The sequence below is a fragment of the Trachinotus anak genome, unplaced genomic scaffold (assembly GCF_046630095.1).
Source record: "Trachinotus anak isolate AG129_WGS33_773 ecotype Australia unplaced genomic scaffold, CSIRO_AGI_Tana_v1 ptg000002l, whole genome shotgun sequence".
Lineage (NCBI taxonomy): Eukaryota > Metazoa > Chordata > Actinopteri > Carangiformes > Carangidae > Trachinotus > Trachinotus anak.
In genome coordinates, this window is record NW_027273853.1 from 21,984,353 (window position 1) to 22,011,876 (window position 27,524).

Here is a 27,524-nt window from a genome sequence, read left to right on the forward strand (position 1 = left end):
TTACTGTATCAAAACAGTCACAATACATTTACACAGAGAGAAACCATCATTTTCAATAATCTCACATTTTTGAGTACAAAATGTTTCACTGACATTTGCTGTTTTATGACTCATATTAATACACATTAAAGAAAGACAAAAGAAAGTATAAACAGTTCCTGGATCCATCCAAAGAAAGTCTAAAATATATCAGTTAAGTTAGATGTTTCTCCCCATGGAAAGAGTTCAGTTCCCATGGTGGAGAAGTATTATTTACATCTTGACCATAATGTCCCGGCCACAGAGCCAGTGTGACCCAGCAGACATATTTTAGAGCTTGCAGTGTCTAAAACGCTGCCAAAATCCAGCAATATTTACACACCATAGAGACAAGAGACTCAGATGATTTACCTCAAAGAGTGCTGAGTCCTGCTAGAAAAAATATCAAATTTTCACATTACTCAAAAGCAAAAACGTTCAGCTTTTTAAATACAACCGTAAAGGCATGTTTGTGTTTGCAAATGATGTTTTATGCCAACCAGGCAAAACACTGCATAGGCTGTCACATGCAAATTGTTTGCTTTACTTGATCTTTTCAAATTAAAGCTGGCATTTTCTTTCATTGCTGACCTGTGAAAGCTGTACTGTAGGAAGAGGCAGAGAGCAACTGAATGACACCTCTCTCCCTTTAAATCAATCCAGTGAAAGCAATTTTTGTCCATGAAGAGATAATAAATAAGCCACCCCAAAGTAGTTCAACATAAGACATATTTACAACAGCTGAGAAGGGGCTAAGCTGGAGGCAGCAAGGATGTGGCTGACCATAACTTTTGACCTCCCTGTCATGGTGGTGGTTGGTGGCAAGAAAACAGTAACTGGGGATGAATGAGATATTACATCGTAGTTAAGATGGCTGCATTTTTGTCAGATTCTTCATTGACAAAGAAACGTTCAGTTCAGAAGTGTCAGGCATGAGGACCTTATAAAGTAAATGTGGATCCAATGAGGTCTGTGTACATTTTCATATTTACATCTGCCTAACCATTTTATGCCAGCAGCAAAGTTTTTACTGGTAAACAGAAACATAAGATGATGTTTTTTTCAGCTGTGAATTCTATTCGGAAAACCTGGAAGTACTCAGGTGCTGACTGATTTTATGAAATGAAAATTCAAAACTAGAGGAAAGATTTATTTACTGCATAGTTCTGGTGATGTTCTGTATTTTCGTCATTGTCAACAAATCTCGTGAAAAAACCAAAACAAAGATTGAATTGATTGTACTAACAAGTCTGTGGAACCCGTTTTGTTTTGTATCATTTACATCTTCAAAGGAACAATGTGGATGCGTTGGTGAGGGGCTGTTTTTTCAGGCACTGGTGAACTGATGAGTTTGAAGGTTTATCATGATTTCAGGGTAAACAGTAGTAAGTTATCTACCAGGAATGTGTGCTTTCATTGAACACAGCACCTCACCAAACGATGTAAGGTTGCAGCTAAAGCTAAATGCTGGAGCCCCTGCTTCGTCAACATTGTGCTCTCATTCAGGTGGATGAGAGACTGCATTTCTCACACACTGTTGGCCTTTTCATGGGATTTGTTGGAAACAGCACAAAGACAGAATACTGCCTCATCCTTTAAATTCAACTCTCTGAAAGTGACAGTTTTTGAGATACTGTATTTAACTCCAGTCAGAGTTTCTCATGACTTTTAGATAGATTTGCATTATAGAGTAGGACAGACTGTGGTATCTAGTTATTAAAATGTAAATGATGTACACCCACTATTAACTTTTTTAAGAGACCCATTAGGACCCTGGACTGAGCAGAGGCTGGTTTCACAGGTGCAAATAGTGGGGTCAAGAGAAAAACTAAGCAGATGCAATCTAGATGTTTACATTTAAAACTGGGACATGGGCCGGACACGGGTTCAGATAGCCAGCTGGAGCTTGGTCAGGTTCCTCTGGTGCATGTTGTGGTGTCGCACCAACTCATCGCTCCGGGCAAACTTCTTCTGACAGTTTGGCCACCGGCAGTTAAATGGCTTCTCACCTGAGAGACAGAGGTGGGACGGATGGACAGAGGATGGATTGAAGAAGACAAGGAGAAAATGAAAGAAGAATATTAGAATATCATGCTGATCATTAGCTAAATGGGAAGATTAAGTGGACTTTATATATAAAATATTCACATAGTGCATGGTAGCACAAATCCGGTAATAACATACATGGTGATGTACACTCACTGAGCATTTTATTAGGAACACCTGTACACCTGCTCAGCTATTCTCAGCTATTATCCAATCAGCCAATCATGTGACAGGTCAGGAGCCTCACTTCATGTTCACATCAAACATCAGAATGAGGAAATAATGTGATCTCAGTGTCTCTGGAGTCTTTACTCAGAGTGGTGTGAAAAACAGAGAGGTGAGCGGCAGCTCTATGGACAGAAACACCTTGTTGATGAGTTCAGAGGATGCTACGTTAACTCTGATAACCACTCTTTACAACTGTGGTGAGCAGACAAGCCTCAGAATGAACAACACGTCCAACCTTGAGATGGATGGACTACAACCACAGAAGACCTGAAATCTGAGGCTGCAGTGGACACAGGCTCATCAAGACGGGACAGCTGAAGACATGGAAAACGTAGCCCGGTCTGATGAATATAAATGTCTGATGAGGCAGCAGATGGTAGGGTCAGAATTTGGCCTCAACAGCACGAATCCATGGACCCAACCTACCTTGTGGCAACAGTCCAGGCTACTGCTGGTGTAATAATGTGGGGAATGTTTTATTGGCTCCTTAATACCAATCAATCATGGTCTGAATGCCACAGTCTACCTGACCATCTTCATCTCTTTATGGCCACAGTTTACCATCTTCTAATATCTACTTCCAGCAGGATAATGCTCCATGTCACAAAGCAAAAGTCGCCTCAAACTGGTTTCATAATCATGACAACACATTTCTTGTGGAATTAATTCCACAAAGAACTAAAGGGGGGCCCTACCCCGTTTTAGTATGTTGTTCCTAACAAAGTGCTCAGTGAGTGTACAAAAACTATGCTGTAAAATTCATTCATTTTGAATCTTTACTTTGAGTGACTTTAATTTGAACTGTATACTGTACAAACATCAAATGGATGAAGAAGAAATGGAAAAATAAAAGTTTACGCACTTGTTTTACCTGTATGAGTCCGGGTGTGTGTCTTAAGGTGGTCAGACCGAGAGAACTGTCTCTGACACGTCTCGCATTGGAAGGGTTTAACTCCTAAACACATATACAGTATGCATGCACACACACGCACACACACACACATTCAACACACAAACAAACACAAGTTCACACACATACAGAAAACACATGTTCACCATCACACACACACACACACACACACACACACACACAGACACACACACAGTCACACACAAACACAGAGGGAGATAGAAAAATACAGTAGAGCAGAGGCTTGCAGGCATTGAAGCCATTCCAAAGTTTTGCCAGCCTTTAGTAACTTCATCTGAGGGGGGTTCAGTGTAGTGCACCACTGTACACAAAATGCAAACTGTGCCCTTCAAAAGACTGCATTGTCCACAACATGGCTGTCATGCAAATGTCAGAGAAGGGCAAGTAGTGAGAGCAAAGACAAGGAACTGAAATAGAAAAAAATAAAGACGGAGAGGCAGACTGAGTGAAAGCAATCAAACCTGTGTGCCTCCTCTGGTGTCTTTTGAGCTGGTCAGAGCGGGAAAAGCTCCGGCCACAGTCTGTGAAGTCACACTGGTAGGGTTTCTCCCCTGGACAAAGACAAGAGGGAGGTCACTAAAAGGTAAATTAAATTTTATTTAGATTCATTTTACCACTTATTTTTTCCCTAATATGTCACGGATAACACACACATACCCATAGGAAAATAATGTACGAAGTTCTACTTGTTTAATTTTGTGTACCATAATACTGCTGTCCCGGGACAGTAGCAGTATCTGCAGAGCTGAGACAATTAGATGATTAGCTGATCAGCCAGTCGACAGAAAATTAATCAGCAAAAATCTTGAACAGAATTGTTTTAAAGGTCCTATATTTTGTGGGCTGGGCTTGGGGCACGGTGGTGACTGCTTTGTTGTGACATCACAAATTTGATGGCTTGTTTTAAGGCAGAGTTTTAATATAGCACCAAGACCAGCTTTAGAATAAAAAAAGACATGGAAATCTCACTTGATATAATATGGGACCTTTAATTAAAAATGGCGAAAATTCACTGGTCCCAACATTTCAAATCTAAATATTTGCTGTTTTTTTTCTGTGATAGTTTTGGACTCCTGGTCTGATCAAGCGTTAGCTAGCCTCCGTTAGCAGGTGTGACGACAGACAAAGACTCTTTCCTCACAGTTTTGTGTCTTTCACTGAGAAACATCTTTAGGGTCACGACACTGCTGAGGTCACACTGATTTAACCAGCTGGGCGGTAACACTGACCCTGTTGGTTGCAAGCATGGAAAAAAATCACTATAAAGGAGTGCCAAGTTTTGGTCTTAAATTTGACTTCAAGTATAAACGATTTCTTTGTTTTACAAAACAGGAAGTGTTTTCTGGCAATAGTAGATAAGGAAACTGGGGCTAATGGAAACAATATTTTAAAAGTTTGTTCTCCTAAAGTCTAACAGAAAACATTTGAGTGAAATAGGAACATGCTGGTGCTGTGCTCCTGGGAAATGTATCTGAGTGTGTGGAAACACTGACACTACCAATACTGCTGTCAGAAGTGTCACATAATGATTATGTTATTACAGCACATTTCACCTGTGTGTTTGCGACCGTGCATCTGCAGGTGAGACAGCTTGAAGTAGCGTTTGTTGCAGCCTGGGTAAGCACACATGAACGGACGCTTCTCACTGGTCTCTGACCGCACGATGGCTGGAGCGATGCTGGGAACCCGCCTCACATCCTGCACGCAGACACGCCCACGCACACGCACGCACACACACACACACACACACACACACACACACGTGCGCGCGCGCACACACACACATTTACATTTAAAGCCAAACCACTCAATGCAGAATTAACAAAAACTCTCCCTGGACATAAATAATTGAACCAGTGAAATGTAATTTAGAAAACAGGCAATTAAATCTTTACTGTGTGTAAATAAGTACATGTGATGTGTCTGGCCTGTGGGGACCATTATAATAAAATGGTCATATATTCATTAGATGGGAATTAGCAGTAAAATGACCCCAGACTGACTGCAGCCCAAAGGGAGCTGTAAGTCACGCCTGTTAGACAGGCCCCCTTCCAGAGCACCCCATTACAGCCCCACTGCAGACACTGCTGGGAAACAGGGAATAACACATGACTGAAAAAAAAATCAAAACTTTATATGTTAGATTCTCATTTTTATTTATTTGTCATACCTTCTTGTGCTATCTGCCACCTTATATTTCTTCAGTTTTTCTTTTCGTTAACTTTGTACATGACATTTCAGGGCTTTCTTCACACTTCCTCTGTCTCTCTGTCCTCTTTTTCAGATGTTTCCACTTTACACCACTAAAATTTTTGTCCATCACTTTCCTCTTTCTTTTTTCTTTTTCCCTCCAGACACAACTATTTCTCTCCTTCCCACAGCCATCTGCTCTTCATTTCCCCAGTGTTTAGCATAATGGCAAAACAGACGTAAAGGTCATCCCTGTTGTAATTAATACTGTTAGCAGCTATTGATTAGGACATTACAGCCCCTACATAAGTGAGCAGTGCTCATGTAAAACTTATCCTCACCTTCAACCTGAAAACTAAAATTACATTGAACCAGTGTAAGTGTGAATGAGTTACTTCATTGTGCGATGAATCTTAATCTAAAGTGTATTAAATGATGCACAATACTCTCATGTAATATGTTCATAAATGCAAAATGAACCCAACAGGTGTTAATCCAGCTCATAGCAAATTGTCTAAAACATTCATTAATAATACAAATTAATTTTTTTTCATTATGAGTTAATGTATGGAGGCCTGAAGTTTTCAATATTGAATAAATAAAAAAGGCATTTATATTTCATAATCTTCTTACTAAATTGTATGAAACATATCGTTAAAACGAAACCTTATCATTACTGTGTCATTTCATTATTCTTATTTTATCTATCTTATTTTTATAACAGAGTCTTGCTTCAAAATGCTGCCGAGGAAAATGAATTAACCAGCTAGCTGCTGTTGCTAACACTGGCTCTTCATTAAGACTCCAAGCTAACAAACCTGGCTCGTTAAGAAGCCAGGGTTGGCAGCATGTTTAGGTTAGGTTTAGGTTTGCATTGTGTTTATTTGTAGTCAGTTAAGTCTTTATTACTGTGGCATTATTGTTGCTCTAGCTAACAGGAGCTAGCTGGGTAAATTTGGTAGCTATTGCTGAGTTTGCTAAATTAGGCTGCGTTTGACTAAAAGTGACATGAAGTGAAAGTGCAATGGAGAAAACTGTCATTATGAAATTTAAAAAGGGGCATTATGAACTTAAAATTTCTATGAAATTAAAATGAACTTCAATAAAATGTATAATGAAAAAAAAAACGACCAAACAACATTTTTCATAATATTGTGCTGAGTTCTTATATATTCTAAAATGACTCCACAATTGTTTTTATTTCTGTTGCTTCAATTACATATTACACAATTTAATGTGATTAATTATTTCATAATTCCTTATTCATATAATTTTAATTGAATACTCTGGGGCTGAGTGATTGACAACTAATCGAACATGCCTGTTTGCAGTAATCACAAGTGAGTTTGCTGCAGGAATTGATTGTTAAATTAAACATTAGCTACCTCCTGACAGCAGACTGATATCATAATAATGTAATGTGATTCTTGATCATAGGATTCAGTTTTCAACAAGCTGTGTAAGATGTTTTGCTGGTCACAAACTAATATTAATGAAGAATGAAATTCTGCGGCTGTGAACTCTATTTCCTTTGGCAGTGATTGAGAATTTGTGTAATCCCCATAATAATAAAGGTAAAAGCATCACTTTGCTACTCAGTGTGTTATCTCACATTTTAGCAGCTCTTAAATTGTACTATGAAAGGCATATGAGAGAGGGTTTGTTTATTGTTTTGCACTGAGCCAGACCTCTTATGTGTGTTTTGTGCAGTTCATTTGTCTGAGCAGAGGGGAAAAGGCAAAGAAAGACATGGAGCAGGGTGAATGATGAAACAGGCCCCAAAAAGAAAGAAAGAAAGATCTCAAAAAGACCTGCTGAGGACTAAGAGCAGGTCTGGAGAATCTCTGCTCCCCATCTTTTAGAGCCGCTGACAGACAATAATTAAAATCTAATGATTTATTAACGTGCTGATCCTCGTATGGAAACTGTATCTTTACCCGGTGTAACCCTATGTGTGTGTGTGTGTCTGTGTGCGTGTGTGTGTGTTTCTCAACTGCTAATGGATCTGTGGAAAAAGATTCCTTGGCCTTAAGGGCTGCTTTTTAATGTGTATGTGACATATTTGTGTGTGTGTATGTGTGTGTTTAAGTGTAGACATGTGTGTGTGTGTTTGTAAATCTCTGCTCTGCTACATATCAGTATTTCCTCTTCACGTAGCCTGGTCATTGCATCAGCCGCCCCACCACACATCTTTTCAGTCCACTCATTTAAAAAAAATATGTATAAAATACATTGTTTGTGTGTGTGTGTGTGTGTGTGTGTTTGTTTCTCCAGTGTTTGTTACACTGATGTTAGGTTTACAGTACGCCAGGCAGGATCCTGACACTGTAAGGACAGTATGAGTTTCCAGACTGAAGGTCTTTGTGACCTCATGATGGCCTCTTGACAATGAACACAGAAGTATCATGTACAGATGATCACAGTAGTTAAAGTCCTACCTGTATACCCCTGAAGACTCCATGTGTGTGTATGCGGTACTGCGTGCTGCAGCTGTACACCATGGGGGTGCTGGGGTCACTGTCATAGCCTGCTGCATGGCTGCCACCACAGAAAGAGAGAAGAACTGATTAATTTGGTTTCAAAATAAACAGTTCGTTTTACTTAAAAGTGAGGAAATCAACACTGTAAATCAACATTTTCACAGTTTGGAACAACCTTCTCAAAGCCGCCGTATTGGCTCCAAGAGCAGCCTGTTTTCTGTGTCACTAAATCGAAACACTTTACGATCACAGCAGCTCACAGGTAAAAAGACGGTTTCCACGTGGACTGCTGTCACGTAGAATATGATGAATGTGAAACAGAAGGATCACATACTGGCAAACCCTGATAGACACAAAGCACGACCTGCTGTTAGACTACGCAGACTGTGTGCAGTAGGTACTGTAGGGTCAGGAAGGTATCATTATTCATATATGTTCACCTTGTCACATTCAGCCCTTAATGCAAAACACAGACCAATCATTTGAAGACTCGGAGTTGAGCGTAGAGATGTAACTCCTGTTGATGTATGCTTTATTTTTTTTTCTTTTGTCAGAGCACCATATATCCAGCTGAACCCCGGGTGCCTCTGTTTGTGCATGTGTATATTTTGTGTAAAACATTTGACCCTTTGGGCACAATAAACCCTGATCCAGACTCAGCTGGCATACATACAGGAGGTGTTCATACTGGAGACGTGTAGCTTCATGAAACCATGTGGTGTACGGGTGACTGCAGACATCATCTCTACAGAACCATTATGGTGCTGTGCAGTATTTGCTCAGATCAGTCAGTCGGTCGATCCAACACTTTGATCCGGGCTGAATCTCTCAACAACTTTTGTCTGGGTTGCTTGTAATGTTGCTCAGACCTTCACATTTTCCCTCAGGATGTTTTGTAATAACTTTGGTGATCGCTGTACTTTCTACCTAGCGCCATCATCAGATTAAAATTTCAATTTCTGTAAAATTTTGGTTTATGATAATAATGATACATATTATTATTACATCTACATTGTCAAAAACCAAAACCTTTTCATGTGTGTAACATTATCGCTTAACAGTGAATTCTTAAGTAGGCAAGTATTCAACTGTTAGCGTTTAATATATTTCCTAAATGTTTTATTATTACTGCTAGGGATGACTACTTAAATTATAGTGATATTTTTACTTTGCCAAAATATCTACCACAAGCCCCCCCCCCGAGCCCAGGGTGCCCTTTTTAAAGTGCCTGTTTTTCTGATATTCAATTTACGATGACAATATAAAACTGATAAAAGCAGTAAAAACTAATGAGAAGCTTAATCTGAAGTATTAAAAATATTCATTAATTATCAGATTTGTTTTAATAAAAATAATGAATTTCCCTTTTCATGAGATAATTAATTAATAAAGTAATGATTCAATCACTAAATACAATAGAGTTTGATGTATGATATAAATATTTTGGATTTCACTCTGACCTAAAGAGCAGAACAAAACCTGCTCTGTGTGACACAGCTGCCAGTGTTGCCTCTCGTATCTTCTTATGATAACACACACAGAGAGAAACAGAAAGCTCTTGTCTATGAAATGTGTTATATTTCAGTCTGTCTGACCAAATGAGGAGGATGGGAGTTTGCATCCTGTGCTGCTGCAGTGGGAATGTACAGCGTACGGCCAGGCAGTCATAAGGTGCTCTTTGTCCGCCTCGATTTTCTCAAGAACAGGAGGAGAGACATCGAGGCTATGTCAGCAGGAGACTCTGCGTAAATTATACTGTATGCGCCTTTACTTTTGTTTATTCATTCATTCATTCATTTATTCATCTTTCTTAGGATGTTTGTATTTTATTTTTGTACAGGTTTTAGTAGCGTACAGGTAATTGAACACCTTTGTTGGGGACCCTTTCACCAAGACTGCTTTAAATCCATTCAACACACAGCTTTCTCAGTGTGATTCAGGAGGACGGATGGTTGTGGTGGGTTCAGACCCACCGAACACCCCACACTGACCAAGAACAAGTTTTCAGTGAGATCATCAGTTTGTGGTGAGAAACGCCACATGTGAACATGAATGTGCTGGAGCATTAATGTCCACGCTTATGAGATTATTTGATTTGACCTGACCAAGCTTTTTGCCATCACAACAAAAGCTGTCATGAAATGACTTTGTTGAGCTTGAAGTGTAAACTAGACTGGACTGGACTAACTAGACGAACTAGTATAACTACACCAGCGGAACTCAATTCAATACAGCAAAAGTGCCGACTGTTATTTATTCAACAGTGGAGACGCAGAGGGCTCTTTCGTGAACCTTTAAAACCATCAAAGGAATCATTCAACATTTGTAAATAAAATTATTCACTTTCTTGCTGAGTTAGATTAGAAGCTCAATACCACTGTCTTGTGTGTCTAATCTAAGGCTAAAGCCAGCAGCTGGTTAGCTAAGACAGGAAACAGGAAGACGCTAACCCTGCTCCGTCAAAAGGAAACAAAACATTGTTATTTTTTAGTTTTTACCCTTCTCTTTTTGTAATCGATTAAAAAAACAAGTATAATGTGTTCATTAGTGAGCATTTTAGTTACTGGTAAGCAGATGTCTTGTCATTGGCTAGCTGTTCCCAGCATGTATGCTAAACTAAGATAACTAGCTGCTGGTGTTAGTTATACGCAGTCATTACTGCACAGACATGAGAGTGGTATCAATCCTCTCATCTAACGTTTGGCCAGAATACAAATGAGTATATTTCCCAAAAGTGAATTACCCACAATTCATAGCATTGTAACTTTAAAAATTGTCAAAAAACAAAACAAACAGCAAAAAAAAAAAAAAAAAAAGACAACAACCAAAAAAAGAACACACCAAAAGAGTGAGCAACACCAAAATACACTTGTTCTGATATGATCTAACTACATTGTTAAGAATAAAATCCCAATATAAATCAGACTACTGTCCACAGAAACACCTCTGCACCAGGTGATGTGAGGATCTGTATTTGGACTGGGCCTATCTGCTCTTCCTCTCTACGTGCAACTCCCCTGTACTTCCTCTTCCTCATCTCCTGTTCCTCTATCTCTACTGACTCCGTCCTACTTTTGTTGCTTTCCCTTCTCTTCCTCCTCACCCTTACTACTCCCTCACACCTCTCCTCCCTTCCCCTGCTCCCCCTCATTGACAGAGAGAGTCCAGAGAAAGACAGACTGAGCTACTCAGAGAGAAATACCAGCCTGGCAAACCACATTCGTAGACGCTTGTATACAACAACACACATGCTAACACACATGCACACTACACACTACTTCACTATGCAGCAACCTGCCTCAAAATAAATACACATTCTTGCTTGCTTCCACTCTTTTGAGCACATATGCGTCTCTATCAGACACACACACACACACACACACACACACACACACACACACTCATTTGTTAACTATGATGGATGTCAGTTGGCTCGGAGTAGTAAAGTATTTGTGAGCTGACACAGACACTGACCACTATGCTGCTGTGCAGGTCACAGTGACACACAGCACGGCACATACAGCTGAATGGTTTTAGCTGATACTTCAGGGACTGTTTGAGACTGATTTCTTAAGTGTGTCTGTTTTAGAGTTAAAATGAGACGGTGATGAGAAATGGGATGTTATGTGACCAGATTTGATGACTGAATTTTAAAGAACAATCCTCAGTGGATGTATCATGATCAATCTGGCTTCCTAATGACCTTCTGTCTGGTGCCAGTGTCATTTCAACATGTCCCCCAACATGATTAACATATTGGCCCATGACAAGGTGGATATTCTTGGTACAAAGAGGATAAACCTGATGTTTTTTGGCCTTTGACCTTTCATGTTGTGGAACATAATGAACATTACAACCTCTGGGGACTTTTGGAAGGACTTGTTTATTCTATGGCCTGTGGATTCATTATTCTTGATCATCACTCTTCATATGTTTAATTGAGATCTACTCTGAGAGATCACCATTGTATTTTGGGTGTTACTAGTAATGCACTTAGAAATACAGTACATGCATGTCCCATAGAGACTGACAAACACTTAAAAGTAGTTAGTCGCTCGCAGGTCTAGAGTGGAGAGGCACTGTTTCCCAACCATTTTTGTGAATAGTATATTGGATTTTTGGAATATATTCATAATTTTTAATTTTTAATTTTCATTTAAAAATGTATTGACAGATTTATTTTTGTAACCTTCTTTCTTTAGTATTAGGAATAAAGAATAGAAAAACATTTGACTGATAAAAACTTTGCTCAGATTTGGATTCAGATAGCAGTCTGCTGAACAGACGATTCATAGAATAAAAATAAATTAAATATCCAGTTAAATCAGAAAATATACTATACTATTTCATAGCATAGCATATTTTCTGCTATGCTAAAGAATAACATTTTATATTCGCAGAAGACCAGGCTGCCTGCAGAAAGAAATGGTTTAAGTATATGTTGAAGAAGCTCATCAATGGACCAAACTAAGAGACATATGACCACATCCAAGACCTGTAACCAGGGTCTGAACTAGGGGGGAGCCAGGGGGGTCTCTTAAAATAATAAAAATGTTATTTTGCCAAGTCTTTTTTTAAATGTTTTTTTGTATCTTCATCAACATGGATCATGTATAAAATTAGGCTATGCTGTATGTATGTATCATTCATGCATGATGGCAATTTAAAGATAAAGATAAAACTTTATTGATCCCTAAGGAAATTCAAATAATCATCACCATTTCACTTTAATAAAGATAACTACATGCATGCAATTGTTGCGATCACCATCAAAGCGTGGCGTTGCTGCGTCACAAAGCAAACTTCACTCTTAACTCAAAGATCAGAAGAAAAAAAAGTTCCCATGAATGTGTGTGTGAAGTCTTTAATATTTCTTTTATGCAGTTAGCTATCGCAGTGAGCCATTTTCAAAAAAGGAAAACAAGGAAGCTTGGCTAATTTGGGTACAGCAAAGGCAGCTGATCCCTGGCTTCTGCAGCAAGGTGAGAAGTTAAATCACTGGATGGTCAGCAAGAGCAAGATTTTCAAGAGGTGTTAATTTCTTCTGTAGGCACTGAGATCTGATCAGCTATAACTTATTCTTCATGTTTCCCACTGTCTTATACAACATAAACTTGATTGACTGCTGCTGTTTAAAGGGAGCATGGATGAGTTCCTACCTCTTTATGGTGGATGCCAGTGTATTGACAGGGTTCCATGCCACACACTCCAACTGAGAGGTCATTTGATATAAATTTTCTCCTCTGTGGAGGAAAGACAAAACGTAGAAGAAAGGCTCATGAGCTGTGCAGTGGACTGTCATTTACCAGCACAGGGTTGAGAATGAGTATCCATTTGCGTAGCTGTGTTGCCTTTTGTTGTCCTCAAAAGAGGCACTCTAATGAAAAAATGCAAACACACTCACACACACAGACAGACACACACACACAAACAAACCGAGAAAGCTAAATTCTCCCATAACAGCCATCTTTCATTAAACACAGCAGACTCCACAATCATTAATCAGACCTGCCATGCGATCGCACACACTGCCACAAACACACACACACACTCACACACACTCACACTCTCACACAGTGGATTTATAGCTCTCACCCCCTGACACCACAGCCCTTCTATCACACCACCTGCAGGCTTGCAGCAGTCTGGACAGGGTAGATGTGGTGCCTGGTACCCTGCTCATTACACAGCTATTATTTTACAGTACAGCATGGCACACAGCCAGCACAGCGCAAATGGTATTTCTGCTGAAATATTGTTGGAATGGAGGCTGAGCAGAGGGTTTAATTACTGATGCATGACATCTTCAAATAAATAAGTGTCTGCTTTTCTTCTTTATTGCTGACCGGTAGAACCTGTCACTGATCCATTCATCCATTTAACGAAAGATGTTTGTTCTAATTTAAACATCCACTGTGTGGTATGGTGGATCTTTCATGAGAAGCCCCTCTGGTTCACAGGAGTTCATAAAGCTAGTTGCTCTGTGAGGCCACACTTATGTCTTAGACTTAAATGCTAAGATCAATGCTAACATGCTAAAGTTTAGCAGATACAATGTTTATATTCACCACCATCGTTTAGCATATTAGCTTGCTAGCATTTGCTAATCGGCACTAAGCACAAACTACAATGGCACTACTTTTTCAGGAATTTGTTCATAAAGCACTGGACACTGTATTTGTCATTGAGAAATGATGATCTGGTGGAGCATCACCATTGTAATTCATCCTCTGGGCATCATGCAAGAAATGTCTGTACCAAATATCATGGCAATCCATCCAATAGCTGCTGAGACATTTTACTCAAAACCACAATTACCATCCTTTAAATTAAGGGGATCAACCCGCCTCAGTGGTTTTTATCATCTGGTAACAATGAATATTTGAAAAAAGTTTTATGGCAATCCTACAAGTAGTTCCTGGGATATTTCAATCTGAGCCCACCAACCTACTGACAGACGCCTTCCCAGAAAAAAAAACATCCCTATCACTCTGGATAATTCACATACTGTCAACAGTTTTCATATGGAAGTGCTTGTGTGGAAGAAATTTGCTCCAGTGAAAACTGCTTCACTATAGCACACTGAAAACACATTATTCCATCATCTCAATTGGAGGCAGACACCTCAGAGACAAATTTCTCAAAACCTGCACAAATACAACCATCCCATTAGTTTTCTTGGATTTGTACGAACCAATCCTTTACACCTTCAAAAAGTTGGAAGACTCTGGAAAATGCAACTTTTTTCATGTGGTATTTACATGCTCCAAATTACATTGTGTTTTTTGCTGATAAAAACTTTTACATGTTCCAAGCTATTCACTTTATTTTAAGACAATAGAGCAGAATGGCCTGTTGTGAACTTAGACAGAACATGCCTGAAGTAACTGATTTAGTGGGACATCCATCATATCTGCAAAGAGTCAGTTGGTCAGTACTGCTCTTTCTACTAGGCTGTAGGTTGACCAGCTGGGAGAAGGCACATTACTCCTGATGGTTGGATCTGTGCTCCAAATAATGTTGGTGTGTGCAAGGTATTTCCCTCTGATTTCTTATAACTAGTACAACACTTGAATTTTACATTTACATGAAGACAGTTTTCAAAACTGAAATTATGTTGAAGGTTCATTATTGCACACAAACACACAAACCATTCAGCCTATCATGTGGTTGTGGCTCCACTTTCAGGCATCTCATGCTGTTTCTTACTATGATAAGACGCAGAGTGTGTCTCTGCATCTGTGTATGTGTGTGCGTCTCTTTTGCTCTCTCTCTCTCTCTCTCTCTTTCCCTCTAATAATAAGAGCTCAGCATGTTTTCATTTCATGTTGTTCCAGCAGGCCAAGATGACGGCCTGTAGAGTAAATACAGTCCTGTTGGTACCAGGCTGCAAGATTAGACAACCGAGTCAACTCGTACGAGCATTCCCAGCCGTGTGTGTGTGTGTGTGTGTGTGTGTGTGTGTGTGTGTGTGTGTGTGTGTGTGTGTGTGAATGAGTGTGTGTGTTGAGCAGATATCAGTTATGTTTATGACAAAGAAGAACCTCAGACTGAGACTTACAGGACAGCCTATGTCCACCTCACATCTCTCTCTCTCACATACACACAGTGAAATTGTAGTTTCCACCCCTGCTGTAGTATTTAAAGAGGATTCCTTCAGTCCCTCCATCGATGAAAAACAAAGTGTGAGAGGCATGTGAAGAATGTTTCATTTGGAAACATAAAAATAAGCAAACAGTTTGGAGAGTGTTCAGTGAGGAGGTGTACCTCCTGATGGAGGCTTTTTAAAACCTGTACAAGAGTTATCAACACATTTCTAGTACGTACAGGTAGTAGTTCGCTGTAGTGGCAGATGTGGAGATGGAGATTTTACAGTTTCTTTTTCAGATGCACAAATTAGGTAAATGTTTTTTGTTTTTTTTTTATTAAGATCCAGAGAAGGCCCAACAGAGAATGGGCATATTAGGTGAGTCTTGGAAAGCAGTAGTTAGGAAGGTCTTGAAGCAATTTTTGTAGTGAGTTGTTGTAATGAATGAGAAGGTTGATACACCTGGGTGGGGGGAGTCAGGTAGGTGGGGGGAGTCGGGTAGGTGGGTGCTGTGTTGGTGGCCACTGTCAGCTAGCGTTAGTGACTTGAATGTAACGTGAGCAGCACCAGGGAGCCAGTGGAGAGTAATGAGAGGCGGAGTGACATGAGCCAAAAACGTGACCACAGCTGAACACTTTACAGATGGATTCGCATGTGTGCTTATTTTCCTACAAATTCGATTCACAGGAATTCCAAAATGTTGACTCTTTAGGAATGAAGTAATATTTCTTCTGGCCACAGTGTGTGAGAGGAGAAGGAAGGACGGGAAAGGTTAAAAGGTTACGACGGGGTGTGGCTGGAGGTGAGCTGGTCATGGTGAAAGGCTTTCATGAGGCAGGAGTATGAGGATGGTTTTGGTCTCACACTATAACACTTCAGGTGCCTGATTGTTTGATAAGATAAGATAAGATAAGATAAGATAAGATAAGATAAGATAAGATAAGATAAGATAAGATAAGATAAGATAAGATAAGATAAGATAGCCTTTATTAGTCCCACAATGGGGATATTCACAAGAAAAAAGCTCAACAATGAGCCAGAGCTGCTGTAACAGGCTGCCACTCGTGCTGCACCATGTTTAAAAAGAAAGGTAAAGTTTGATGATATGAGCATATATATGGCATGTGAAAGTAAGAGTTTTTCTATGATGGTACTTCACTGAAGGAGGAGATATTATCAATAGATCAGAAAAACAACTGTTCACATGTGGTCGGATTTTTTTGGGATGATGAGGCTTTGATATAGTAAATTAAAAAAATATATCTTTTCATCACAATCATCACAACAGATCAAAGTACTGTCATTTACTAGAAGCTCCAGTGTGGTAATGTTGCTAAAAATAAAGACAGTTATACTGATTTAAAGCCATAATATCTTTGTCCTATCCTCCACTTAATATATTTTGAAAGGCATGTATTATTGTCTTATGTCCTAGTTTTATGAAAAAATAAAAAAACAACAATAAAAACATAAAAAAAATTCTGCATTAAATAAAAAGAGAATAATAATGTTAATTAACCTGCGTCATTCTGTCAATGGCAAGCAGAATAACTTGCGCCAAAATCTTTTTCCAATATTTTTGCGATCAGTAAATCAACCCACTTTCCGTCACAACTTCCTGCCAGTGTTATTTCACTTCCTTCAGTGGCACCGTGACTTTTGTAGGGGTGGTGTGCACTGGGAGGTTATTAATAAGCATACAAACAATATCAGAAATTAGATCTTCTGAACCAGTTCAGGGAGAAAACTTCACCTCTAATGGCAGAGTTAGAAACGACGAAACAACTGAACCCACCAAACAGCAGCCAGAGGAAGGAGAAGACAAACAGACAGGAAGCTGTAATGGCAGGCAGACCTGTCCTAAAGGTGAACATCCTGTTCAAAACTGCATCCTGCTACCGCTCACTCGATTAATCAACAATGGATTCTGAGGCAATTCTAGCTTCGGTTGTTTCTGGTTGTTTATTATAAAAAAAGATTTTGTGTGTGTGTGTGTGTGTGTTACCTGTTGTAGGGGTTCCTCAGCAGCAGAGCCTGACTGCCTGTACAGCTGTCTGATGGTGTGTGGCACCCATAAACAGGAGGAGGTACAGGATACTGCTGCTCACCTGTAGGGCATGGGCACACACACACAAACACAGACACACACACACAATTATAATATAAACGTGCAAATGCATTTGTACCTCTGCATGCTCCCAAACAGTCTGAAGATGAAGGTAAACTCACTCATGACTCACTCAGAGTAGATCAGTTTAAACTTCCTCCACATCTCATCTCTTTTAAACTCTGCCCTCTCTTACCCTCCCTTAGTTTTCTCCACTTTTCGCCAGTTTCTTCTACAAATAAAGACCTTTTGCTTCATGTTTCTCTCTCCGAGCTTCCCCCAGCAGTATATGAATGGCTCCCTCGACATTTCCCTACATTCCAAAATCCCTCTCAGCTCCAATTCTCCCGTTATCTTTAAAAATCGACAATTTAATCAAAATTTACAGCGGCGGCTTCATAAAACACACATTTAAATATTTACCAATAACATGCGTGGGGGCAAGAGATTAAAAGGATAGGTGGGTGGATGAAAGGAGGGATAAGAGACGAGGGAGTTTGTGAGTCAGGATGTGGCTGATTTATACCTCCGACAGGCAAGGTCACTGCGGAGACGTCAGAATAAGGGACAAGACACTCCCTAGGTGAGGGCCACGGAGCTGCCATACAAACGCAGCTGTGCACTCATACAGTGGCTTTAAATACACATGAAGATCTGCTTTGTTCTGATTTTTGTTTTTTTTACTACTGGGAAAATAAAAAAATAGATACTCAAAATATTATGGATGAAATATAATCAGGTTAAAAGGCAATAAAATTAAAACATTACAATCATGTCAGTTCTCTTTTTCTCTGCTTCTGCAGTTACAGCCTTTGTAGGACACAGAGGGTTTATGGGAAGGGGGAGAAATCAGCCCAGATATCCTAAAAATATTTAATTTACATGAAGACGTGTGTGAAATACAGTCAAAGTGCTGGCACGCTCAAACACATACACACACTCACCCATAGTGTTCTGCTGAGTTAAAGTGTCCTCATGTTTGAAGGAGTGGTTGGGGAACTGTGAGCTGTGGTGCGTCGGCGTGTGACCATAATTACCAGCTCCGTCGAATGCAACTGCGCTGTAACCTGCAGCACAAAAATAATAAAACAGTAAACACACACACAAACAGCACGTTAATGTGTAGGAAGGTCCATCAGAGATCACGTTATTTCCTTATCACTGGAATCATTACTTACTTTTTCAATTTTTTTTTACTTAGATAATCAGCTGCAATGACTGGATACGTATCTCTATGTGTGGATTATGAGAACAAATGTTTAATACATGGTTAAGTTACTATAAAAAAAAAGGTTAAAAGAATTAGTTCTGCTGCTGTTGAACAGAACAGAAGAAGAGATTTGTGTTAAGATTCTGGTCGGGTCAAAAAGTTTGGTGTCTGATTAAAATCTGGTGGATCAGCTGCAAAGCGTCCAGACGACGGAGGAAACTTACATCAGTAACTTTTTTTTTTTTCCCCAAACGTTTTAGAGACTTTTTAAAAGAATCAATATCTATCAAACTGGTTATTTTATTGGCAGACACCTCAGTTTGCAACAAACTTTTCAAATCTATATGAGGCTCTTTATATATTTACAGTGTGTTTTCCTCCGAAAGTGTAAAAGAAAAGTGAGGGAAACTCCCGAGAGAAAGAGGCTAGAACTGAGTTCAGTTTGTACTTTTATTAAAACAACATTAAAGAGCTGATAAATACGTAACCGGACACACACACAAAAACATAACACACACGTTGTTCTGAGGAGACTAAACCTGGGCCTGACACCCCAGACCTGACTCATGACTTCGGCTGACCTAAAGGGCTCAACACACTCTCATAAATCACTCTCATGCACGGACACACACGGACACACACACACAAACACACACACACACACTCACACACACACACACACACACACACACACACACACTATCTCTCACTCTCACATACATGCTTCATTAATTCAAAAGCAACACTTTCACTCGCTTTACTCTGTGAATCGGTGGGTGAGAGGAGGGGGGAGAAAAAAACTCATTAAACTTCTCCATTTATCTTCCACTCACCCCTGTCTGACTCTACTCTGTGTGTGTGTGTGTGTGTGTGTGTGTGTGTGTGTGTGTGTGTGTAAGTCCAGCACTGAGGGTCAACTTGTATTCAACTGGAAAAGCTGGATGTCTGGAAATACCCTAAGACTTTTTTTTTTTTTTTTTTAGTGTCTCTCAAATTTCAGTTCTGTTGAAATATCAGTGAATTTAATGAATCTCAACCTGATTATTTCAGTAAGTGGAAAAAAAAACTTCCATAACTTATATTCCCTAAATTTTATTTTAGTTTTATTATGTTTCTATTAGAATACACTTTTCAGACACTTTCTATCGCTGGTTCAAAGACAAGATGATCATGTTGTCCATTATATTTAACATAAGCTGGAGTGATGTTAGCGGGTTATCATGGCTCGCTACTGGAACAGTTTACTGATAAGTGTGTAGACCTTCAACTGTTGGAACAAATGTAAGTAAAAAGTAGCTCACTCTGAAATACGAAGCCATAATTAAAATATAAAAATGTTAAAATAAAAATGTGTAAACTGCATCCGCAGGCCTCTGTTTACAAGCCTAAGAGCAAATGTACTAGAAATAGAAATGTGCAGCCAGTTTAGAAAAATGAAACTCCTCCAGGATGGAGTTCACGGTGATGTGATGGTCCCGCTGTGACCCTGCTCTGCTATCAGTTCTACTGTGTGACCCAAGTCCTGCTGTTAGTTTGTTTGTCTATGCTCGTCGAGCCACAGCGGGGAGCAGATAAAACAGGTTAGAGGTCAGCTCAGCTCTTTCATTATAATGTTATTCCTAAATTATCTGCTTGATAAGCATGTTATTACTAATTAATCTGTTCGGTAACCGCGAACAGATTCATTATCCCGACTGGAAAAGACCAGGGATTAGATGTGATCCGCAAGAAGATCCCTGCAGGTTAATGTATTTGATACAAAAAAGTGAAATCCAGTGACTTTCCTGCACAACGTGATGTTGCAGATGCACTAATGATGATTTAAAAAGGGCAAAGAAGAATGTGCTTTCAATTCAACTGAATTCTATTTAACTCAGTTTAGTTCAAAAGAGATGAACAGAAATTAATTCAATAGATTTGGTCTGATTTTACTCTACAGAGGAGGATCGTTCATACTCTCACTGTCACTTGTCTTGTAATTTTAATGGTTCAGTATGAGGTAACAAATAAAACCTAAGCAAATATATAAAATTCTATGTATATGTAATTATTGTGAGTATATATAATTATATCTAAGTGGAAACTCAAAGGTATGACAATACTAAACTCTAAGAGCCAAAATGAAAATTTAGGATTAATCCAACATAAATGACTTTATTTTCTTCATTAAAGTTGAACAAAATCATGTTGATGTACTCTCCTGTGTGTTGTGCATTACATCAGTCATGTATTTTATTCACATATTATAAGAATTTGTTTCTTTGGACACTGCACAAAATAATTAAGAACAAGATCAAGAACATTTACCAAATCTTGGGAATTTCACAAGCACAAAAATTTTAGATGCTGCACATTATTTTGTCAGCTGCTGGGGTCCTATTGTTGAGTGTTCAGCACCTAATCAACGATAGTTCTAATAGAATCAACTTTCTCCTTTACTATAATAATAAAGTTTCAGTATAAAGTCCTGAGCCTGGAATTAACAGGATTTAACTGAAAGTGTACCTCCAGGATAACGAGCATTAAATATATGAAATAAATACAAAACTCCGATTTCCATATTTAATCCTGAAACGACAATAATAAAAACAAAACACCACAAGCATGAAGAAAAAACAAATATGGATATTACAATATTTGATTAGTGAAAAAAAAAGATTTGCTGCTGTGAGGCTCCGATGCATCAGTGACTCTGTTTCGAAGGAGAGTGAAACAGTTTAGGGTCAAAACAAGTTCATGAACATGGTTCATGTGAAGTCACTGGTGCTTTTTGTGACTGTGGTGTGGCCGGTAATGCAGCCAGCACTGAAGGCTTTTGCTTTTCTTACACCACACAACATCCACCACTGTTCACATCAATGTCCAGAGTCAAAACCAGAAAGACCTGAACTCCTGCACTTTTCCAGCTATACTGTAATTTTGTGAACTTGCATGAGTTCATTTGAGATGCCACATATGTACAGTACTTAGTAAACAGTTAACTTCTCAGCTACAGTTACAGTCCAGGTTTCTCCTATCAGCCGTCATCCTGTAGCTCGTGTAAATTTTACAAGCATCCACTAAACTAAAGTGATGTTTGGATCGACACGGCCTGATAAGACACTGCGGAAGTTTTCTGTGTAAAAGTTGGATCGCCTTTCTTTACTGGAACTTGAATTTTCTCAGTGTTTTTTTTTTAATGGGGATTCTCAATTAGCTGCTTTTCAGGAGTTTGTCACGTACGCTGTGACAAAGCACAAAATCAGTTTAAACCACTTTAAATAAGGCTTCACGTCACTTTTATTACAGCTGTAATATGACTGAAAAAACTTCATGTGAGCGACGCACTGTGATTTTATCATCCTTCAGATTCGCCTCAGGTGTGCAAATCAAAAGAATTGGTAACATGAATCTACACCATCACTGCCCTGCCTCAACATGTAATTTAATTTCCCTGAACTCTCTTATATCAACACCTGTATCACAGGAAGTGGAGCCTTCTGAAAAGGAAAGATGTGGAAAAGAAGGACATGAAACAACAGCGCAGGTGACAGAACTTGACAGATTTCATCAAAGTTTCAGAGACCCCTTGTACCTTGTGATTAACACACACACACACACACACACGCACACACACACACACACACCCGCCTCCTCCTCCAGCCTTACCTGTCTGGCTGCGGGCTGCCTGCTGTGTGTCCATGCAGTTGGTCAGGTATGACGGATTGCTGAACATCCTGCTGGGGGGCTGGTGGTGGTGTGGGGCGGTCACAGATGGCGGTTGGCTCGGGGTAGGTGGTGGAGCCGGGGGTGCCCCGAACGCCGCCCCGTACCTGCAAGCCCCCGTGCCCGTAAACTGGCCCGAGAAGTGAACAGTGAAGGCGCTGAGGCCGCAGTGGGGGTCAGTTTCGTGGTGGAGGGGGTCACCGGTGGCTCCCCAGCTGGGCTCCTGCTTGATGAAGGAGTGTGGCCCCAGGGAAGTGTGGGGGGCAGCCAGGGAGGAGTAAGGGGAGGCGGCAGTGTGAAAGTCCAGGACAGGAGTCCACTGAGGGGCCGTGCTGACGGGCAGGGCTGGGCAGCTGGGACTGGGTCCCGCTGGGACCGGGGGCAGCAGGGAGCTCAGGTCACGTACATCTGAACCCATTGTGGTCCAGGGGAGAAGAGGAGGGAAGTAGTAGGCAATTTTTAAACTTTATCTTTTTCCCTGTACCTTTCTACCTGTCCCCCTCCCTGCCTCTGTATCTGGCTGAGCCAAACCTAAAACACTCACCACCCTCGAAATCCTGGAGAGTCTACAAAGTCTTTTTCTTCTCTTTCACGAGTCGTATTGGATTCAGTCGCTGTCTCTGGAAACTCCTTAAGTCCAACAGAAGTTCATGGCGACACAGAAGAGTCACAGCAGTCGACTCAGCTTTTCTCAGCAGCAGCTCAAGGAGAAGAAACGAAGGAAAATGAGACACAGTGATCAGCTGTGATCTTCACTTTCCATCCACAGCGGCAGTAAAAGAGTGTTTGGCTCAGAGAGATGGAGCCCATTCAAGGAGGACAGAGGTTTCTGCTCAGAGCTTTCTCTGTGAATGGAGAGAGAGGAGTGGAGGAGTGAGGAGGAGTAGCCCTCTTTTCCCTCAACGCTCTCAGCCTGCGTATGGGTGTGTGTGTGTGTGTGTGTGTGTGTGTGTGTGTGTGTGTGTGTGTCTGAGGAGGGTAGGGGGTGGAGTCAGGAGGTGATGAGGGACAGGAGCCCTCTGACTTCATTCATTTACTGTATAGTGAACAGTACGCCCTCACACACACACACACACACACACACACAAATTCTGGCCTGCAGTGACTGAAACTAAAATAATCTTATATTTTGTCTAATCTGGTAAAAAGTGATCATGAAAGGTTGTAGAGCTGTAAATCTGTTTTATTGCTGAGAGGCTGATAGGCTGGTTATTCCTCAGTCAGGGTTTATTATTGTTCAGTCAGATATATGTATAGGCCTCTGCCTACATAATAATGCAGGCCTGCTGTTATTTTTAATCAGGGAGCATCACATTACCTATTTTTCAGCCATTTCTGGTGGAAATAGAAAATAAATCCTGGTATTTAAACCGTGAACAGAAACAGACCTGGCGCAGGAATCCTTAAGAGAAATGAAATAAAATGATCTTCCACCAAAAAAAACAAACAAACAAAAAAAAAAAAAAACGGACCTATTTCATGTGGGTACTAACTCAAACCTGTACTCCATATTAGATTCTATAATTATTTTAATTATTATTTTGATGTTAAAGAAAAAAAAGGATAACGGTCTAATTTAATTTTCGGCAGATTAATAGTTGGTCGTGCGCGGATGAGCAGCCAGGGCCTGCGGGTCTAATTGTTTGTGTATTTATTTAATTCATTTGATTTTCACATTTTTGGATGTTATGCAGTTTAATTCAGTGAATGCCAGAGATATCAAAATTCCCATAAAACAATTTACGGTTGTGACCTATCGAGCAGTTGTGACCCCGCGGAGGGTATAAACGCGGAAGGACACATTTTAAAATAAATAAACAAGGAAGCGGAAACATCGTTTATGTTTAAGTTTATTTTTTTATTTTAATTTTAATTTAATTCAATTTTATTTGTATAGCGCCAAATCATAATATACATTATCTCAAGGCACTGTACAGGGTAAGGTCGAGACTTGACTTTATTATAGAGAAAACCCCAGTTTCCATAAAGAGTCAGCGCTTGGCGACAGGGGGGAGGAAAAACTCCCTTATACAACAGGCCTGTATCTATTTGGTCTGTATTACTGTCAACTGTACATAAAAAATACCTGTAGTTACTATAACATTATAATCATTATTATTATTATTATTATTATTATTATTGGTGTTGTTAGTATTATTATAGGCGCGGTTCGTTACGATGAGAAATGTTCACAGTGTCGGTGAGAAGTAAAGATCCGTTCGGGAGATAATCTGTCCGGTTGACCGGCTCTTTAATGCAAATACCACTGATGTTACAGAGATGGAAAAAAAAAAAAAAAAAAGTACCAACTGATCATCGTAAAAATGACAAAAATAAATCGCGGATGATTCTCCTTCTCTTTTCCTCTGCATCAGGTGTGTTTGCTGCGGACTCTGCTGCTGGATGACTGAAAATCACTCTTTTATTTGAACAATTTCTGTAAAGAATAATCGTCCAGTTTTTTATAGCGATTTCCTGCAACACGGAGGCCTACACGTTTTTAAAGAGCCTAATAATTATATCCAGTTTCCAGCATTTAATTTTGTCCTTAATAGCTATAATTCTGCTGAATGTTATGACGGACCTTACACCTTTTCCACTCCGTCATTAAAAAGAGAAACTCTTCTACTTCCCTGTGTAAGGACCTCCTGTCTTCCATTACATTTGCTGAACCAGCTTCATCACTTTAGAGTCCGGGGCTGACCCACCAGAAACAGGCTCCAGACCTGTTTGTGACCCTGCAGGGGGAGAAAATGAGAGAGGAGGACAACCGTGATAAAGCATCTTCACTCTCATTCACACATACAACACTGTTTACACTCTCACATCCACTTGTCTTGGCAAAAGAAAAATTCAGAATATGCTATAATTTGCTTTTTCTTGTGTCCAAAAGTAGCTGACAGTTCATTTCTTAAAATGACATTTTAGGCTGATTCATGCTTCAGACTTTTCAAACACAGCTTCTTTTCAAATATACAAATATCGAATAATTTCAGTTTAACGCATTATTCATTAAATAAGACTTCATTAAACTGCTCAGATGAAAATAAACCATTTTTATTGCTATAAATGAAAAAGTTTGTTGAAAAAGATCCAAATAAACGAAAACTACAGCCGAGGACCAGCCTGCCTGCTGTGGAGTGTGTGCTCTCTGAAATGTTTTGAGTATATGTGACTGGTCTGATGTATTTGTGTCTGAGGTTATTGTGACACAGCAGTGTGTCGGCTGCAGCTTGAGGAGAGTCAGCTCCTTGGACGGACGAACAATGATGTAATCTATGTGATGTCAGGGGACAGTTTGAAGCTGAGATTTTGGTTTACTACTCATCCCTCACAGCCAGAACCAAATCTGGATGAGTTGCCTGAGTGGAGCTGACTGTGATTGGCTGAACGACCTGTCGATCAAGGCAATTGCATCCCCAAACATGCTTTACATGAATCCTTATTATCCGCTTAATAAGTGACCATTGTCAAAATGTTAAAGACCAACATCAGACGCGCAGTGAGCCTCTTATGTGTCTGACTCGTGATATTTGTGTAACACTATTGGATGGAAAAGTGCATTGAGCTTTTTTCTAGGAACATTTTCTTCAAGTTCAATGATATTTGGAAGGAGACTTGACTTTCTTGGCTTCCAGTTTTCTGGAAGTCATTACTTAATGGCTATTAAAGGAACTGCAGCTGAAGTCACGTCAAAACAAACTGTTCAACTCTTTCCTCCACACCCTTAGTTTCCATATCACCACAGTAAATAATGTGCACACGTCTCCACACAAGTAAAATATGAACACACTATTTAATTCTTAATGCCATTCCTATGGATGGTGGACTGGATTGCTTGTCCATCAGTGTTTATCTGACCAGCGGATGAGAACCTAAAATCAATCAGTTGGCTGACTTTAAGGTTTAATACCTGCTTTGTCTAATGAGAACTTATTGTGTTGTTATGAGGCACAAACTGGGGAAAAAAAACAGAAAAGAATCATATCATTGTTTTCTGGCCATTCACTTCTCTCAGTTCCTTGATCACATTTTCCTCTCATACATACAAATCAGAGAGTCACCCTGTGTGTGCTTGTGTTTATGTGTATGTGTATGTGTATGTGTGTGTGTGTGTGTGTGTGTGTGTGTGTGTGTTGTCCATTAATGGCGCTACAACTTCTGATCTAAGACTGTAGGCCTTTTCAAGGTTATCTCTTTCTGATTGATGCTCCTGGTCTTGTCAGCTGTCTTGTGACCATGGCAACAAACACACCTACACATACACACACTCTGACACTGATACACATTGCACCAGGCACCAATTCTCAGCAAACTTTGCTTTTTTTTACAACCATCTACAGAATCTAAATGATTTCCTTGTCATCTTATGAAACAGATCACATTTGGATGCAAACAGAAGAAAAGCTCAATGGAGAGGAACCTGACTGAGATGGAAGCACAGTCTACAAAGCCACAGAGACAGCTGTTTCACTGTCCAACAGCTGGACACATTCAGTCTTCAGCATAATTGAGTCAACTTGCCTCTCAAACAAGTCCCCCAACCTCAACATGATGTCTTCATTGTGGGACACATTTGTATTTTCCTGAGGCTGGTTTGTTCTTCCCACTGGAGATAAATGGACGTTAAGCAAGCCAAAGACGCTGGCAAACTGCCACTGGTGGACACAAACACACACAAAAACACACACGGACTATCTGAAGTATCACAGTTAAAGTGGGTTTTCCCCCTCTTAACGGAAGTGTCCACTCAGTGTTTTTTTTTCCCATGATGCTCTTTCCCTGGAACCAATTGAACCACTGACATGTCTTAGTTTGTGCACTGTGCTCCATACGTCACAGGAAGCAGGGCAGGTATAACTAGACAGCAGCTGTGTGTGTTGTTGTTTACTTTTCGTGCATTTTCGTGCATCAGTTAAAAGAGACTACAATCAGCATTTTACTGTATGTGTGAGTACGTTCTGCACATGTATGAGTGAGTTTGGGTGTATCTGTGTTAACTTGATGAGCAGAGATAGATG

The 27,524-nt window shown here is 39.9% G+C and overlaps 2 protein-coding genes across 5 annotated transcripts in view; both read right to left on the minus strand.

Moving 5' to 3' along the window:
- On the minus strand, positions 1-23,360 carry wt1a (WT1 transcription factor a). 4 transcript variants are annotated; one of them, XM_071506197.1, is made up of 9 exons: positions 22,447-23,360; positions 18,533-18,655; positions 17,487-17,589; positions 13,053-13,136; positions 7,852-7,951; positions 4,777-4,921; positions 3,685-3,774; positions 3,164-3,247; positions 1-2,027 (listed from the first exon to the last, which is right to left on the minus strand). In XM_071506197.1, the coding sequence occupies exons 1-9, from the start codon at positions 22,919-22,921 to the stop codon at positions 1,906-1,908; spliced, it is 1,326 nt and encodes a 441-aa protein (XP_071362298.1). In that variant the 5' UTR covers positions 22,922-23,360; the 3' UTR covers positions 1-1,905. The 4 variants fall into 4 exon arrangements, with proteins under 4 accessions (XP_071362298.1, XP_071362290.1, XP_071362315.1 ...); XM_071506189.1 differs by having other exon boundaries at positions 3,155-3,247; positions 22,447-23,358; XM_071506214.1 differs by lacking the exon at positions 13,053-13,136 and having other exon boundaries at positions 22,447-23,358.
- Positions 23,361-23,534: 174 nt separating this feature from the next.
- ccdc73 (coiled-coil domain containing 73) overlaps positions 23,535-27,524 on the minus strand; it is a 46,297-nt gene continuing 42,307 nt past the window's right edge. Inside the window, exon 21 of the mRNA XM_071506119.1 lies at positions 23,535-25,241. Within this exon, the coding sequence (XP_071362220.1) occupies positions 25,185-25,241 (57 nt within the window). The 3' untranslated portion in view covers positions 23,535-25,184. The remainder of the gene's footprint in view (positions 25,242-27,524) is intronic.